The 14,483-nt window shown below is 53.9% G+C and overlaps 2 protein-coding genes across 8 annotated transcripts in view; one reads left to right on the plus strand and one right to left on the minus strand.

Annotated features, from left to right (window-relative positions):
• RIPOR3 (RIPOR family member 3) overlaps positions 1-9,404 on the plus strand; it is a 71,882-nt gene extending 62,478 nt beyond the window's left edge. For all 4 annotated transcript variants that reach the window (XM_027087007.1, XM_027087008.1, XM_027087010.1 and 1 more), the window contains 9 exons: positions 1,081-1,211; positions 2,135-2,258; positions 2,814-2,949; positions 3,576-3,737; positions 4,444-4,605; positions 5,113-5,315; positions 6,566-6,649; positions 7,762-7,852; positions 8,271-9,404. In XM_027087007.1, the coding sequence (XP_026942808.1) occupies positions 1,081-1,211; positions 2,135-2,258; positions 2,814-2,949; positions 3,576-3,737; positions 4,444-4,605; positions 5,113-5,315; positions 6,566-6,649; positions 7,762-7,852; positions 8,271-8,374 (1,197 nt within the window). In that variant the 3' untranslated portion in view covers positions 8,375-9,404. The remainder of the gene's footprint in view (positions 1-1,080; positions 1,212-2,134; positions 2,259-2,813; positions 2,950-3,575; positions 3,738-4,443; positions 4,606-5,112; positions 5,316-6,565; positions 6,650-7,761; positions 7,853-8,270) is intronic.
• A 1,262-nt stretch (positions 9,405-10,666) lies between these two features.
• PTPN1 (protein tyrosine phosphatase non-receptor type 1) overlaps positions 10,667-14,483 on the minus strand; it is a 67,996-nt gene continuing 64,179 nt past the window's right edge. For 3 of the 4 annotated variants that reach the window (XM_027087014.1, XM_027087015.1, XM_027087012.1), the window contains one exon: positions 10,771-14,020. In XM_027087014.1, the coding sequence (XP_026942815.1) occupies positions 13,834-14,020 (187 nt within the window). In that variant the 3' untranslated portion in view covers positions 10,771-13,833. Of the gene's footprint in view, positions 14,021-14,483 lie in introns of all 4 variants that reach the window. The other variant, XM_027087013.1, reaches the window with a different exon arrangement.

The following is a 14,483-nucleotide window of genomic DNA, read 5'->3' on the forward strand; positions in this document are numbered from 1 at the left end:
GAGTTAAAATGCCACTGACCTTGGGTTTAGTGTATCAGCGGTACAGTGTCTATATTAAATAAGACGTCTTTAAGCAGACACACAGAAAACAAGGTTACGTATTGATGGGTTGATGAAAATGTTGACCAGAGGCTCACGCCTCTGCATCTCCCCTGGGAGCAATTGTTCAGTTTCAAATCCAGAGATCATGACGTTACACACCGTAACTACCGTGAACAGCAAGAACTGTGTGTGTGCGCATGCGCCTGTGTGCGCGCGCATATATATATATATATGTATATGTATATATATATATTTTTTCTGTTGGGCAAGGAAATCTCTGCAACTAGTCTTATTCTTCTCTTGTTGCTCAAGGTTTTCTCTTTGGGCTCAACTTCCAGGAGCCCAGTTCTGGCTCTTGGGGCTATGCCTTCGGTGCACTTTGTGTGAGACGAGGCCCCTGGGGATGGGAATCAGCCACAGCAGACTTGCCACTGGGAGACTCTGACGACTTGACACCCCCTCCTGCCGCCCCCCCCCCCCCCCCCAGTCAGGGGCTGCCTTAAACTTCCTCTCCTTCCACGTCTCCCCAGGAGAGGAGACACCTGGAACTCAGAGGCTCACCTAGCAGCCTCTGGCCCGGGTTGTTGGGAGTTGTCTGGCCTGACCCACGCCGTATTTAAAAAATAATTTGGAATTAGTTGTCGATAGTTAAAAACTGGGCAGCTCCCCACAAAGTCTAGATTTCCACCTTTTCTTGGAAAACTGAACAAGCTGGCAACCTCAGGCCTCACACTCCGGGTGGCAGGTGGCCCTCTTGGGGGAGGGCCCTGCTCTCCAGCTCTCTCCTGTCATGTGCCCTGTCCCTGTGGGTGTTTGTGACCGGTGAGATTTTTCAGATCTGCCCTCCTTCCAGCTGTCATGCCAGACCTTGTCACAGGCCGTTCGGGAGGGGCCTTGGGGACGCGTCCCCTTGCCCGTCTCTGACGCAGGGGATGGCAGCCCTGCTGAGGGACGGTGACCAGGACGCCGTTAGGGTGGGTATGCTGGGCGGGTGGCCGGGCTGCCCTGAGTTCCGGCTGTCCGTCCATCCATCCGCAGCCCCGCGGAGCCCGCCGGGAGCACGCGTCCGCCGAGAGCCTGATGGAGTACATCCTGGAGAGCTTCTCCTTCCTCAGCGCCCACATCACCCCGCACGAGCTGGCCCTGTTTGGGGGCTCCCAGGGTCCCCGGTGAGTGCGCCCGTCCCAGCGCAGCCCTGGTGACCAGCCTTGGGGCCGGGGTCTCCCACAGCCCGGCCCTGATGTCTGTTTTCTTTATTGTGGCCCCGGCCCCGCCCCGCACAGAGCAGGTCCTCCGTGACCACTGAGTGAACGAGGATACCTCAGCCTGGCCCTTAGCCTTCTGCTCCGAGCGATGGGCTTTTTTTTTTTTTTTTTTAATCTTAAAAAATAACAATAGCGCACTCAGTAATTCCTCTGACCTCTGCGGAGCGATCGGCCAAGCGACCCCGCTCCCAGTTCCTTCTGCACAACTGCCCGCCCTCACCTGTGACACCAACTGCGTTCTCGGTGAAGCAGCTCCCACCTGCCCACTCACACTGGCCTGAGCGCTTCTCCTGCACCCAAAGTTCAGCAGCACAGAAGCGTGTGAACAGGCCACATTTCTCCTCTCTTCTCACGATCCCATGGGGAGGGTGTGGCATCTCCACCCCCCTCAGGGCTCAGGCTCAGCCCCTGCCCGGAGCAGACACAGTGCTGGGTACGCTTGTGTGTCACTCACCCCTCACGGCCCCCGAGCTTGGGCTTCCTGCCCCCACTTTACAGATGAATAAACTGAGACTAGGGGAGGCTGACTTATCCAGAGTCACAGAGCTAGGAATTAGTTGGAACCTTAGGCTTCTGCTACAAATTGCACACCCTGCAAGGTGCGGGGGGGGGCCCCCAACGCCATCCCAGCACCTGTTTTGAGTTGTTGCTACCTTTTGCTGCTTCTCCTTTTCTCTTAGTTTTCTCCTCAGTTTAACTCCATCTCCTTGGGACCTGGAGTTGGCCTCCCTGATCAGAACTCTCCAGAGAGGGAGGGTTTCCTCTACCCTTGGAGGGAGCTGAACTGCTAACCGAACGGTCACCCAGTTCTTCTCAATTCAACTCAGAAAGGACAAGACTCCACCTCCACCGCCAGCGCTGAAAGCGTCGTCCAGGGAGCTCACAGCTGGTGCCCCAGAGCTGGACGTGCTGCTCACGATTCACCTCCGAATCTGCAAAGCGCTGCTGCAGGTGGGTGGGGAATGGGGGAGGGTGGGGTGGAGTCGGGGTGGGGTGGCAGGTTCAAAGCGGGGGTGATGGTGGTGGTGCTGGTGAAGAGTCATGGGGTCCTTATACAGCCCAAGCCCTAAACCGAAGGCAATGGTTGTGTCTCTTTGAGTGGCAGATGCCAGGACTCCAATCCAAACTGGCTCAGCCGAAAGGAAATTTTTTGGCTTATAGGATTGAAAGGCCCAGAGGTGGGCTTCAGGCCCAGCCGGATCCAGGGTTTCAAACGTCATCATGACTGAGTCTTTCCCTCTCTCAGCTCTGCTTTCCTGTGTTGGTTGGCTTCACTTTCTGGCAGGCTGGCTCCTGCCGGTGGCAAAGGTGGCTCCTGGCAGCTCCAGCCTGCATCCTGTCGTCTCTACCCCTTTAGCAAAGGAGGAATCCCCAGATGACAGTCAGGGAGCTACCATCGGGATAGAAGAAAGGATGGGCACAGGGCAGGTGGGCGCCACAGGCATGGTGGTTGACCTCAGAGGGCATGTTCTGTGCTAACCCGGAGCATCATGGGTTGCTTCCCAGAAACTGGACTCTCCTAACTTGTCGAAGATGGTCCAGGAGTGTCTCCTGGAAGAAGCTGCACAGCAAAAACAGGTTCTGGAGACGCTTTCTGTGCTTGATTTTGAGAAGGTCAGCAAGGCGACATGCGTTGAAGAGAGTAAGTGCCTGTCCTCCATCCACGGACTGCCCGTGTGCGTGGCAGGAAGTGATGAGGATGAAAGCCCAGGGGGCCTCCTCTCCCTTCCCCTAACCCAGAGTTAAATGGAGCCCAGGGGACATGAGTGGGGGCAGTGGCTGGGATCAGACACACACTGTGGGGTGGGAAGGGAGGCCCGCTAGCCTCGGTCAGCTGTGTGACTCTGGGCGAACGATTCACCTCTCTGAGCCTCAGCTTCCCCATCTGTATAGGGGAGGCCGCTGGGTAGGTGTCAGTGAAGGAACCCCAGGGCACATTCAGGGCATACAGTGTGCGGTCAGACAGCTGTGACCCCAGTTCTGCCCCTGCCCCCTCTGTGGGACTTCCCCTTGTCCATAAGGAGAGGCTGGTGACAGCAGCAGCCCCAGGTTTGTCGTGAGGGCTGCAGGTGGTGACCCAGATGAGGTGCTCACAGCCGAAGCTGCTTGTCTCTGCGGGTCACAATGGGACGTGGGAAAGGGACTCTGCGTTAGGCCAGGCCATCCCTCCTCCCCGACCTCTCAGGGCCTAGTGGAAGGACATCTCTGGGCTTCCTCACTGCCTGCTGTTCCCCACCGCCAGTCAGGCTTCTGAGCCTGGGCTTTCAGTCATCCCGCAGGCCACGCGGAGGAAGGGGTGCCTGAAGCTGTGGAGAGGCTGCACGGAGCCCGGCGCGGTCCTGTCCTGCCCTGGCACGGTGCTGCTGGACCAGCTCAAGAAGACGTTCCTGCACAGAGTCAGAGGGAAATACCCGGGACAACTGGAAATAGGTAGCCCCCTGCCTGTGCCCGCCCGCCTCAGAAATGCTTTGTGGATCCTCTGGGGCCTTCAGCATTGCCTCGGCAAGCCTCCTTGTAGCCCCGTCTCCACCTCTGCGAACGCCTTCTCGGCATGAAGTGGAGGCCTTTCTGAAATTGACAGCAAGGCATCTCCTTTTCCTGGGGAGAGGAGGGAGGAGTCCGTGAAGCCGGGAGGCTGCAAACGTTAGTGGGCTCATGCACCTTTCTGATTCCATGGCTTCCACCAGAACCTTAGAGGGGTTGAGAAGGAGCCTTTATGGGAAGGTAGGCAGGACTTTACCTGCCCCATAGCGGTGTCTTGAATCTTGGCTGGACTCTTTCCCAGAATGCAGAGCTGCAGCACTTTTCTCTGTTGACAACTGAAGGGTGACATACTCCAGGCAGTGGCTCTGGGCCTTAAGCAGTTCTAACCACCTGCATATTCCCAGGCCCCGGCTCTGTGATTCACATCGAGGGGCGGGTGGGGCCCAGGGCACACGGATGCACCGCAAGACTCCCACCTCGGGCCTGTGGGCCTTAGCTGGAGCACGCCCCACGCAGGCGCAGGGGGCGCAGGGAGGGACACCCACCCACACGCCATCAGAGAGCCTTTAAAGTGACCCGGCCGTGGCCAGCTGAGCGGCGCCAAGGGGGCGGGGTCTCGGTCTCCCCTCACGTCGTGTCTGTGTGTTGCCAGTGTGCCGCAGGCTCCTGGAGCAGGTGGTCAGCTGCGGCGGGCTGCTGCCCGGAGCCGAGCTCCCTGAAGAACAGACCATCACCTGGTTCCAGTTTCACAGCTACCTGCGGAGGCAGAGTGTCTCCGACCTGGAGAAGCACTTCGCTCAGCTCACCAAGGAAGGTAGGGGCTGGGGTGGGGGGCACGTGGCCTCAAAGCAACACACTGACGACAAAGGAGTGTCCGTCGTGGAGACCTCTGTCTCGGCTCGGCTCTGGGAAGCCAGTGTTTCAGAATCACTGTGTCTTTCTCCTCCAGCTGTTCTTTCGAGAACCAGATTTAATTAGATTCTACATTCAGCCCACGTAGAAATGAGCTCCCAGGGCAGGAGGCTTTACAAAGCACAGAGCAGAGGTCAGAACTGGACAGGAGGGCTATTGCTGGGCTGGCCGGAGTCCCTGAAGTATGGACCTGGGGTTTATTCATTTTCAGGGTGTATTTGATCCCTTGCTAGAAAGCCTTCCTGGAGATTCCAGGAGGCCCCCTTTGAGACCAATCCAGACTGTCCACTTGGTGATCACACGGGCTTGTCCTGGGATTTGCTTCTCCCTGGCTAATGCACGAGCCACAGCTGTCCAGCCCAGCGCAATCAGAGGGGACCCCGGGCCTCCTTTTTTCTGTCTCTTGTAGTAACACTCGTCGAGGAGCTGCAGTGCGTGGGCCAGGCCAAGACAGTCAGGAAGCTGAAGGGGAAGCAGCTGGGCCAGCTCCAGCCCCTGCCCCAGACGTTGAGGGCCTGGGCGCTGCTCCAGCTGGACGGGACCCCACGGGTGTGCAGGGCGGCCAGTGCTCGCTTGGCCAGCGCAGCCAAGAACAAGAGCTTTCGGGAAAAGGTACGGTGTGGGAGGCGGCAGCCCCTGGCTGCAGGTGTGTGAGTTGGGGGGAGGTGGAGGGAGGTAGGCTTCCTCTTGGAAAAACAGGGAGCAGTGAGTGACTGGGGGCTGCATCTGCGGCCGGTATGTTGATGTAGAGATACTCCAGACAAGAACACAGCCTTCCGCAAGCCCTCACCACTGGCAGCAGCCAGCCAGCCCTGGGGAGGGAGCTGGCGTTGCCAGGCGATCAGTGGTTAGCAGCATGCCACGTGCTCACCACCTCATTCAGCTCAGTGTTTCTAAAGTACCTTATCTATTTGGTCTCTGAGATGTCACCTGCACGTAGAATGTCTCTCAGAATTCTGACAGTCACCCTCATTTACTTTCAACTAATGTGTGTGGCTGGCTGTTTCGTTGTGCTCGGTTCACTTGAAAACCAAGAGATTGGACCCCTCTGCCTTTTAGGTTCCTGAACACCTGTGACTCTTCTAGATTTTGGGTACCAGCCCCTGTGGTGGGAGAAGGGCAATACTGGGGCCTTGGTCTCGGGCTCACCCAAGTGCCAGGCACATCCCCACTGGCCCCTCCCCCATGCTTAACAGCCCTTACAACAATTTTGCAAAGCAGTTGCCAGCTTTCTTTTCCAGCTGAACCGACTTGGCCATGGTCATGTGACTGACAGGGCGGGGTCAGAGCTGTGACTGGGGAAGAGTGAGGAAGGGAAGAGATGCTTTTCCTTCTGGCCAAGGCAGCAGCCTCACCGAGGCTCCCTCTGTGTTCACTTCTGCTGTCCCCGCTGGACAGTGGGTTTCTCTGATTCAGCATTTTTTTTTTTTTTTTTTTTGCGGTATGCGGGCCTCACTGTTGTGGCCTCTCCCGCCGCGGAGCACAGGCTCCGGACGCGCAGGCTCAGCGGCCATGGCTCACGGGCCCAGCCGCTCCGCGGCATCTTCCCGGACCGGGGCACGAACCCGTGTCCCCTGCATTGGCAGGCGGACTCTCAACCACTGCGCCACCAGGGAAGCCCTCTGAGTCAGCTTTTTATCTAGATGGCAGTTTCGGAACGCATTTTGTAAACAGTACTAGAGAAAAAGAGTTTTCTTATGTCGTGACCCTCAGCCCAGGGACCAGCGTTTTTAGATAAATTGAATGCCGTAGCCTACAACTCGACACTGCGCACACCTGCTGTCAGCATTCGGGGGATGAGCCGTGGGCACCGTGGACTTTGCTCTCACCAGCCCCCCGTTCACAGTAACCTCATTTCCTAGGCTTTGCTCTTCTACACCAACGCCCTGACCGAGAACGATGCAAAACTCCAGGAAGCTGCGTGTGTGGCGCTAAAACATCTCAGGGTGAGTTTAACCCGTCCTTGGTGGGGATAGAGGGAAGCCTGCTTGTGGTTAATGCTGAAGTTAGTTCATTTCAAAATGATCCCACTGGGACCGAAAGAAAGAAAATCACTGCCAGTGAAGAAGCACCGTAAAGAGCTGGCTGTAGAGGAACAGCCACCAGCTCCAGCAGCAGAAGCTCTGATGGCAGAGGTCCCTGGGAAACAGTGCCCGTTTGCTCTGGCTTGGTGTGAACAAGCAGGTGGCCCCAGAGACTCACTTTTGAGCTCTTGGATTATATGGTTTAATATCCTCAATGAAAAATGTTCTAAGAGCACAATAAGCTCATTGTAGAAAAAAGAGAGTGTAAAAATACAGCAATGCAAAAATTATCCATCCTAATTCTTGAGCATCTCTGTGCATAAAGCTTTTAAAATTTATATGGAATTCTGAATTACTTCCTTAGGCTAGACTTAGTGTTATCCCAGGGCCAGAGAATGCATTGATAAATGTTTTTGAGACTCATGATACCACACACCCATTTACACTCCCGAAAGCAGACAGGAGGGGATGCCCGTTTTACCTCAATCTCATCTTCATTTGTAACCCTTATTTAAAAAAAAAATCATTGCCATTCTGCTAGATGAAAAATGGTCCAATACAGACTAAATTCATTCTGGAATGAACCGGCAGGAAATTCTACAAGGACCATCTGGTTATAATCAAATAACCAGTGAGTGTTAGGGTGCCCACTAGGGGGAGCTAAAGTGCACTCTGGTCCTTGGCCCTGGAGGTGATCAGGTGGTCAGCTGTGCCTGAACCAGGTCAGACCTCCTCTCCTGGTCTGACCTGGAGGGCAGGGTTGGGAGAAGAAGACGGGGTAGAATGGTCCAGGAGAAAGCAGGTGTTCTCATTTCCAACACGGGCCTTTCCAAAGGTGTCAGGATTGAAAACATGAGATGCTGCCAGTGGCACTGTGATGAACCTGAGGCCACAGGAGAAACCTGGAAGCCTTCGGAGAAGGAAGGGGCTGAAGCCGCAGAGACCATGCTAGGGCTGGTCCTGCAGGGTTTATAAAAGTGGATACCTGTTCTTTAAAATGCCCCCTAATTGTCCCTTCCCCCAACCTCAAACAGGGCATCGAAAGCATTGATCAGATTGCCCGCCTGTGCCAGTCTGACGTGGAGGCCGTGCGAGCGGCAGCCCGGGAAACCACGCTGTCATTTGGTAACGTACAGCATCCAGCGTTTCGAAGTGCAGTGGGGTTGCTGGGGCCCGTAGAAAGGTTGTGCCAGAGAGGCCACAGCGGTGACGCAAAATAGCACACGGGACGGGCACCGTTAGCAACCTGTTTGACTGCATTTGGCCAAGGCCGGTTTCCTTTATGGCTGAGGTGGCCGTTTACGACCCTTGGGAATGAAAGCCAGATGCGAGGCAGGATTAAGGTTCAGCGGGCTCTGTCTTGGACAAAGGGACGAGGCCCTGGGGTCCACGTGAGCCAGTCCCAAAGGCTCCCCATCCCCTACCCTTTACAGCAGCACCGGAGGCCTAGGCGTCTGGAAGTACTAAGGCCACCTTGGCTCACCAGTGTAGGAAAGAGCGAGGTGGGGAGACAACCCAGTGACAGATGACCTTAATATTTCAGGTGAAAAAGGACGCTTAGCTTTTGAGAAGATGGATAAACTTTGCTCAGAACAAAGAGACGAAGCCTTTGGCCAGGAGGCAGATGTTGAAATCACAATATTTTAAAAAGCCTCAGCTAATGAGCCCAAACCCGGCACCTTTGTTTTTGCTGCTGCCCGGCCTCGACACAGGGAGGGCTTCGGGTGGAGGTACACGGTGTGCTCTCCCAAGAGCGTGAACTGGCCAGAGCTGCTCCCGGACTCTGGGCCAGTTACGAAGCCCCAGGGCACAAGTGGGACTTCTGTACAGGAGCAGAACAAGGGGCTGCACGGCACTTAGAGGGCTGCACTTCAGTCAATCAGCCTTTGGCTTTGAGAATCGGCCTGACCTTCCCCGGGGGCAGAGCCGGGTCAGTGCCAGCCAGCCACGTCACGAAGGGGCCGAGGCCAGGCAGGCGGAGGCCTGGAATCAGCAGGTCAGCTGGCTCAGCACTTCTGGTTCACTGAAGACTGGGACTGAGGAGGCGAGCAGACCGAGCGTCCCTGCTGAGGACAGAACTCGGGTCGCTCCCACAGCATCAGGTGTCACTGTGGGGAGGGCAGAGCCAGGGTTTCGACGGTTCGCCCCCTCAGCCCGAGCTGCAGCCCAAGCGCCACAGGGGAGCCGGCTGGCGGCCTGCTGACCGTGGGCCTTATTTTCACTGTGGTTCAACAGCACAAAGGAAACAAGAACATGCCGTCAGCCGAGAAGTCTTGAGTGCCATTTGCTTTGACCTCACTCATCAGAATGGAATCCATTTTCTGAAGCAGGTCAACTTAGGGTTTATTAAATAAATTGCTTCAGAAGCCATAAGCTAGTTTGAAGAAAGATTTTACTGAACATCATGTTTAAAGAAGGAAAATTAATTTCCTATTTAAGTCTATTAAAAAACCCAGACATGTCCTGGGCTGTTTCTGGGATAAGAATGTAGAGGTACCCTGGGGTCTGGATGTGGTATCAACAATGGCATTGGAAAGCTCTGTAACTTAAACATGCTCATTTACATTTCCTGTATATATTCTGTGCTTTTTGGTTTAACTCAGTATTTATTTGCCTTGTCCATATGTTGTTTTCTGAAATTTCAATTAAAATAACTTTTTATTGGCGTTCCACTCTACCTGAAAAAAGTGGAGGGTAGTGGTTGTTTTCTGGAATATCCTGAGGGAAGAAGCCATCCCTGCTGTCCCTCAGTGCTCTCTTTCCAACGTGACATAGACGCAGGGGTAGAGGAGGGCTGCCTCAGGGCAGGGCTGCCCCTTGGACTCTCCACGTGCTCTCTGAGGCTCCCAGAGTCCCCTCTCCTTACAGACACCAGGCGGTGTGGCCCTTCTCTGGCCTTGGGCTCTATCTGACTTCTGCTTAGTTACAAATTTAGTTATTTTTTTCCACATTGGCATTCCTCCTCTTCATGAAAGCTTAGATGTCATTTTTTTTTTTTTTTTGGTATCTGAAAACGATTGAGGTGACGACAGTGGGTGTGACACCACCACCCAGGTCCCCACTGTCCTTGCTGGGTGTTGTGTGGTCACATGACCACAGACGTTGTTTCTGGGTTCCACGGATGTTGCTGAGAGGCCACAGCATAAACAGTTTACTCAGCAGCCAGCTTTGAACAGTCATAAAACCTTGGATATAAGGAAATTCTTGGTAGTATTTCTGCAACATTGTGCAAGTCTGAAATTATTTCAGAACAAGAAGTTGAAAAATCACTTTGGGGAGACTTACATTTAATTTTGTACACGAAACGAAGACTACACGAATTGTTTATACTTCACTGTTACCTCTCAGTGTCAGTCTCCACTGATGTGTCAGTTCCACATCAAATGTGACTCGGCAGAGGTGCTGAGACATGGCCACCGTTGTGTCTTACAGGCAGCCGGCTAAGGGACACACGTTCTTGAGGTTTGAGCAGTTCTTCAAACAACCTTTATAAATTCATTAAGTTATCCAAGGGCCCTAACACTTGAAAAGGTGAGTTTTGTTGTTGCTGAAATGGGTTGAGGCCTGAGGCGCTGAATAAACACGAGGCAGGGAAAGTGCCCCCAGCCCAGAGGCACCCACGACTCCAGGAGGCCGTTGCCGTTGTAATCCTCAGATGCGGAAAAACTATAACCCCTCTTGACTGACAACATCTGCTTCACATCAGCAGGGATGGAAAGAAAACAGAAGTTGCCCAGCCTGGTTTAGGCCTATTAAGCAAAGAAATGGGAAGCACCCCAAAGCCATGTTCTTTAGAAAAAATTTTTTATTGTTGCAACTAAAATGCAAACCCATCATTTATATGGCAAGTTGGAAAACTGTACAGTTTGACAGTTCTGTGAGGTCACAGAAGACCCTGAGACGCGCCCCCCGCCCCCCATCATGCATCCATGTATACACACACCTGAAAAGGTATCATACCAAAACACCTCGCTTTTTTTTGTTTGTTTTTATTTTTGTAAAAATGGTTTATTCTATGGCCATCGTAAAAAATAATGACCTGATGAGTAAATATTGGCTTAAGGCATATAGCAGAGCAGCTCGCTACTTCTCTAACATACGTGTGACAAGATGGAGAACCATCTGTTTTCCAAGGATAGGAGGTTAAACCAGTATATCCATTTTGAAATGCTACTATATATACACACCAAACTACTACATACATATACAGGACTTAAAATAACAAACAAGCCCAACTCAAAAATGCTTACAGCCTGGCACCTCAGAGTCTTATCCACACCTCACCAAGGCTCTGCGGGGCGATGCCTCAAATGTTCCCACCACAGACTTTCTCTGCACGAGCTTCTAACACGTGAAAGGCAAAATGTGAAAATGCTGGCAGAAGAGCAGCCCGTGAGCTATAGCTGCCTTTTTTTTTTCTTGTTAAAAAAGCCACTTAATGTGGAGGTCTTAAGTTCCCCTCGCAGGAAGAGTCGTGAGCACCATCAGTCCCCAGGGTTCAAGGGCAGGGCAGACGCCTCTCTCAGCAAGGCCCCCGGACCTGAAGGGCCACAGGCTGGCTCGAAGGGACCGTCGTCCAGGCTGTTTCAAGAAGTGTGGTTTCCAACAGTCGCCTTGGTTCCAGATCACGGTCCGCTCAAGAAGAGTGTGAACTTGGCACAGTGGAGGCTGACCCCAAAGGTGTGTGTGTCGTGGGGGACCTGCTTGTCTAAGTGTCCAGAGCATGAGGTGTGACTATGGCTTCCCACACCCTTGGAATGTCTGAGTTACAGTGGGGCCCAGCTGGACCAGGACAGGCTGGGCCTCACTAGAAGTCACCAGAGTGTCATGCCAGGAATTGGGCAAATAACTGTTACTGGACATCGCTCCGCTGCCGAATGGCAATGATTTCAGCAACGGTCTTAGGAACCAGAGCCACGTAATGCTCAGCTCATGCAAAGGTAGACTGGACTTGTACACGGAGCGCGTCAGTAAGCAGAGATCTAAGGATTTCAAGCACGTGGTATTTGATCGGGACACAAGAAGACCGTACATGCATCCTAATACACACAGGGAGAGTGGTGACTGAGACCGAGGTTCGAGCAGACAACTGGGGAGGGGAGGAACCGGGACAAAGTAATCTCACGCCATGTGTCTTAAATAGCCAAGTGTTCATTATATATTATCCCCTTGTTCTATAAACATAGGCAAACCTCTTCTCGTGTTACCCAATGAAATCACGACTGCTTACAACCGTCCTCCTTCCTAGTACTGGTCTGACGCAGCAGGCTCACGGCAAAGTCCTCCGTTCCCAGCGCTACCTGAGGGTTTATTATTGTACTTTTTGATAAAGCCCTTGGTGCAAGGCTGACATCAAAAAACGTTAACACATTATTGGTTTATGAAGATGCTAGTGCACTGTGGATGCCTTCAGGAGAAAAGACTTAAAAAATAAATATGGAGTGGAGAGGCTCACTACACGCCGTCTCCAGGGAGGGCTGTGGGAAGGATGTCGCTTGCCGCCTGCCAGGGATGCGCCGAGGGGGCACCATGCGAGGCTCGCCCCTCCACCCGCACAGGCTGCCTTGCTCTGTGCCACCAGCCCAGCGCCCTCTGTGCCCTCCTCAAAAAATGGGTTGTGGGTCTGGTATTCAGAGGAAGGCGAGGGGGAGAAAAGTAGCAGGATGGAGGTGAGGCCAACCGCCCGGGGAGGGGGGCTTTAGTGCAGAACCGACGACCGTCGGGGCACGGAGGGCTACGCTGTCCAACGGCCCTCGCCTACGCCGGCTGCCTGCTAGGCGGCTGCGGGCTCTACGGGCAGGGGCGGACCGTGGGTGGAGGCAGGTCAGATTGTGTGTGGCTGTCGAGCAGGAACTAGGACGAAACCAAACGCTTTCAGAGGAGCCCGGCCCTGCCCCCGCAGAGCTGCGGACTCGTGCAACACCTCGGCCGCCCGGGCCACTCCAGCCCCCGTGAAGGGGGTTTTGGTTATTATTATTATTTTTTACAACAGCTCCCCCTTCCCAAAATCACCCCCGAGGAAAAAGCTGTCTGCACGTTACTAAACCATCGGATGCGCTCAAAGGTGGTTGCTTAGAAAGAGGTAAAATTCTTAAAATCATTAAAAGAAAAAACAGAAGTCTCGTGAGGTGATTTCCACGACCAGAGATTTGAGGCTAATCCTCACTCTTCTCCGTAACTTTAACGGCAACACATTCTAACGTGTGGATTTCTACTGAAATGGCATTTATGTTCCAAGCAAAGTGGAAACTGCTCCTTCTGGATCTCAATGGCTGGGTGAAAAGCCGGTGGCCACCCTGTGGTGACCTCTGACCCTGAGGCAGGGGCCCTGAGGAACCCTGTTTATGGGGATGGAGCAATGGGGGCAGGACGTGCGCAACACGGCTGTAACGAGAGGGGGCCGGTGGAGGAGCGGACAACGGGAAGCCAGTGGGACACCCTGAGCAGAAGCAGAAGCCGGGTTCTGTTTTCTAGAGACGGCCTTTTGTTGTTTTTCTTCTTAAAACGGGAAAGCTCGCAGGCACTGTCCCGGCTCAGTGCGCGCTCAGCAGAGGAAGTGCCTGAGCGAGACGATGTCCGAAACCCTCAAACCCTCTCCTCCAAAGGACTTTACATTCGCAAAAGTGTGGGAGTCTTTCCCTGGGAAATCAAATAAAAATTGTGTATCTGGTTACACCACCTAAGGGTACAAGAAAGTTTCGTAAGTGCCTAGTCTTTTTTTTTTTCCCAGAAATAACAAAAAGCTGCTTTTTATAAAGGTTAAAAACAACAATGTGTTGTAATTCTATTACTTTTTTTTCAAAAACAAATGAACAAAAAAAGAAAAAAGAAAAAAGAGAGAGAGACGTATTTGGCATTTTGTCTACTTACTCCTGAATAGGTTAAGGCCCTGAGATTAGACTCTTCTATTCTTGGGACCACAGGGCTCCTTAAGACCCCGGTGCATCAATCCTCAATTCTCTCTCGTTAGCCCTTCACAGTCCCAGACTTTGAAAACCTTTGATCTGTTTCTTCTGAGGCTGGCTCAGAGGCTCCCGCAGCACTGAGCGCTACCACCGGGCTGGCGGCCAGGGCTTGCCGTACACGCGGTCTGGCCAGCACGTCCGTCAGTGAAAACATACCCTGTAGCAGAGGTACGCGCCGGCTGTGAGGACCGTGGCCACGCACACGTTGACCAGGAAGGGCTTCCAGTGAGTCGGCACCTGGTCCTGCTCCTCCTTGGGCAGCGATGGCTCCCCCTGGGCGGAACCTGCCCCCGCGACCCGCCTCCGGACTTCAGTGTCTTGACTCGCGCTGAGGAATGAGGGGGGCAGAGGCGGGTTACTCACTCGGGAAAACAATGGCAAGGATGCTATTACTCCCGGAGGAATTCTAGGAAAAAATGAGCCACGTGGAAGCAGAGCCTGCTGATGCTGACACTGGCCAGAGGCCCGCCTGTCACCGCCTCCCTCCCAGGGCCCGACAGCAGGGCCAGGGTGGGGTTCCGGAGACCCGCGGACTCCTCAGTGACGGGGCTGGGTAAGGGTCTGAGGAGCAGTACAGCCCCTGGGGCCGCTTGTAGAATGTTCCCCTTCAGATCAGGGAAGGTAGTGCGACCACAGGCTTCCACTCCCTCCCCGGGGCCTGACAGACGTGGACACACAGAGGCCTTTGTTGCTGCTGACATGCGAACACCACACATCTGCAGTGCTGACCCTCTGCCCTCCCTGCTGCACGCCCAGCCAGTCCTGCCAGCAGGCCCACTTCCCAGGTGTCC

This window comes from Aethalodelphis obliquidens, unplaced genomic scaffold (genome assembly GCF_003676395.1).
Source record: "Aethalodelphis obliquidens isolate GAN/ISIS:26980383/991018 unplaced genomic scaffold, ASM367639v1 scaffold57, whole genome shotgun sequence".
NCBI lineage: Eukaryota > Metazoa > Chordata > Mammalia > Artiodactyla > Delphinidae > Aethalodelphis > Aethalodelphis obliquidens.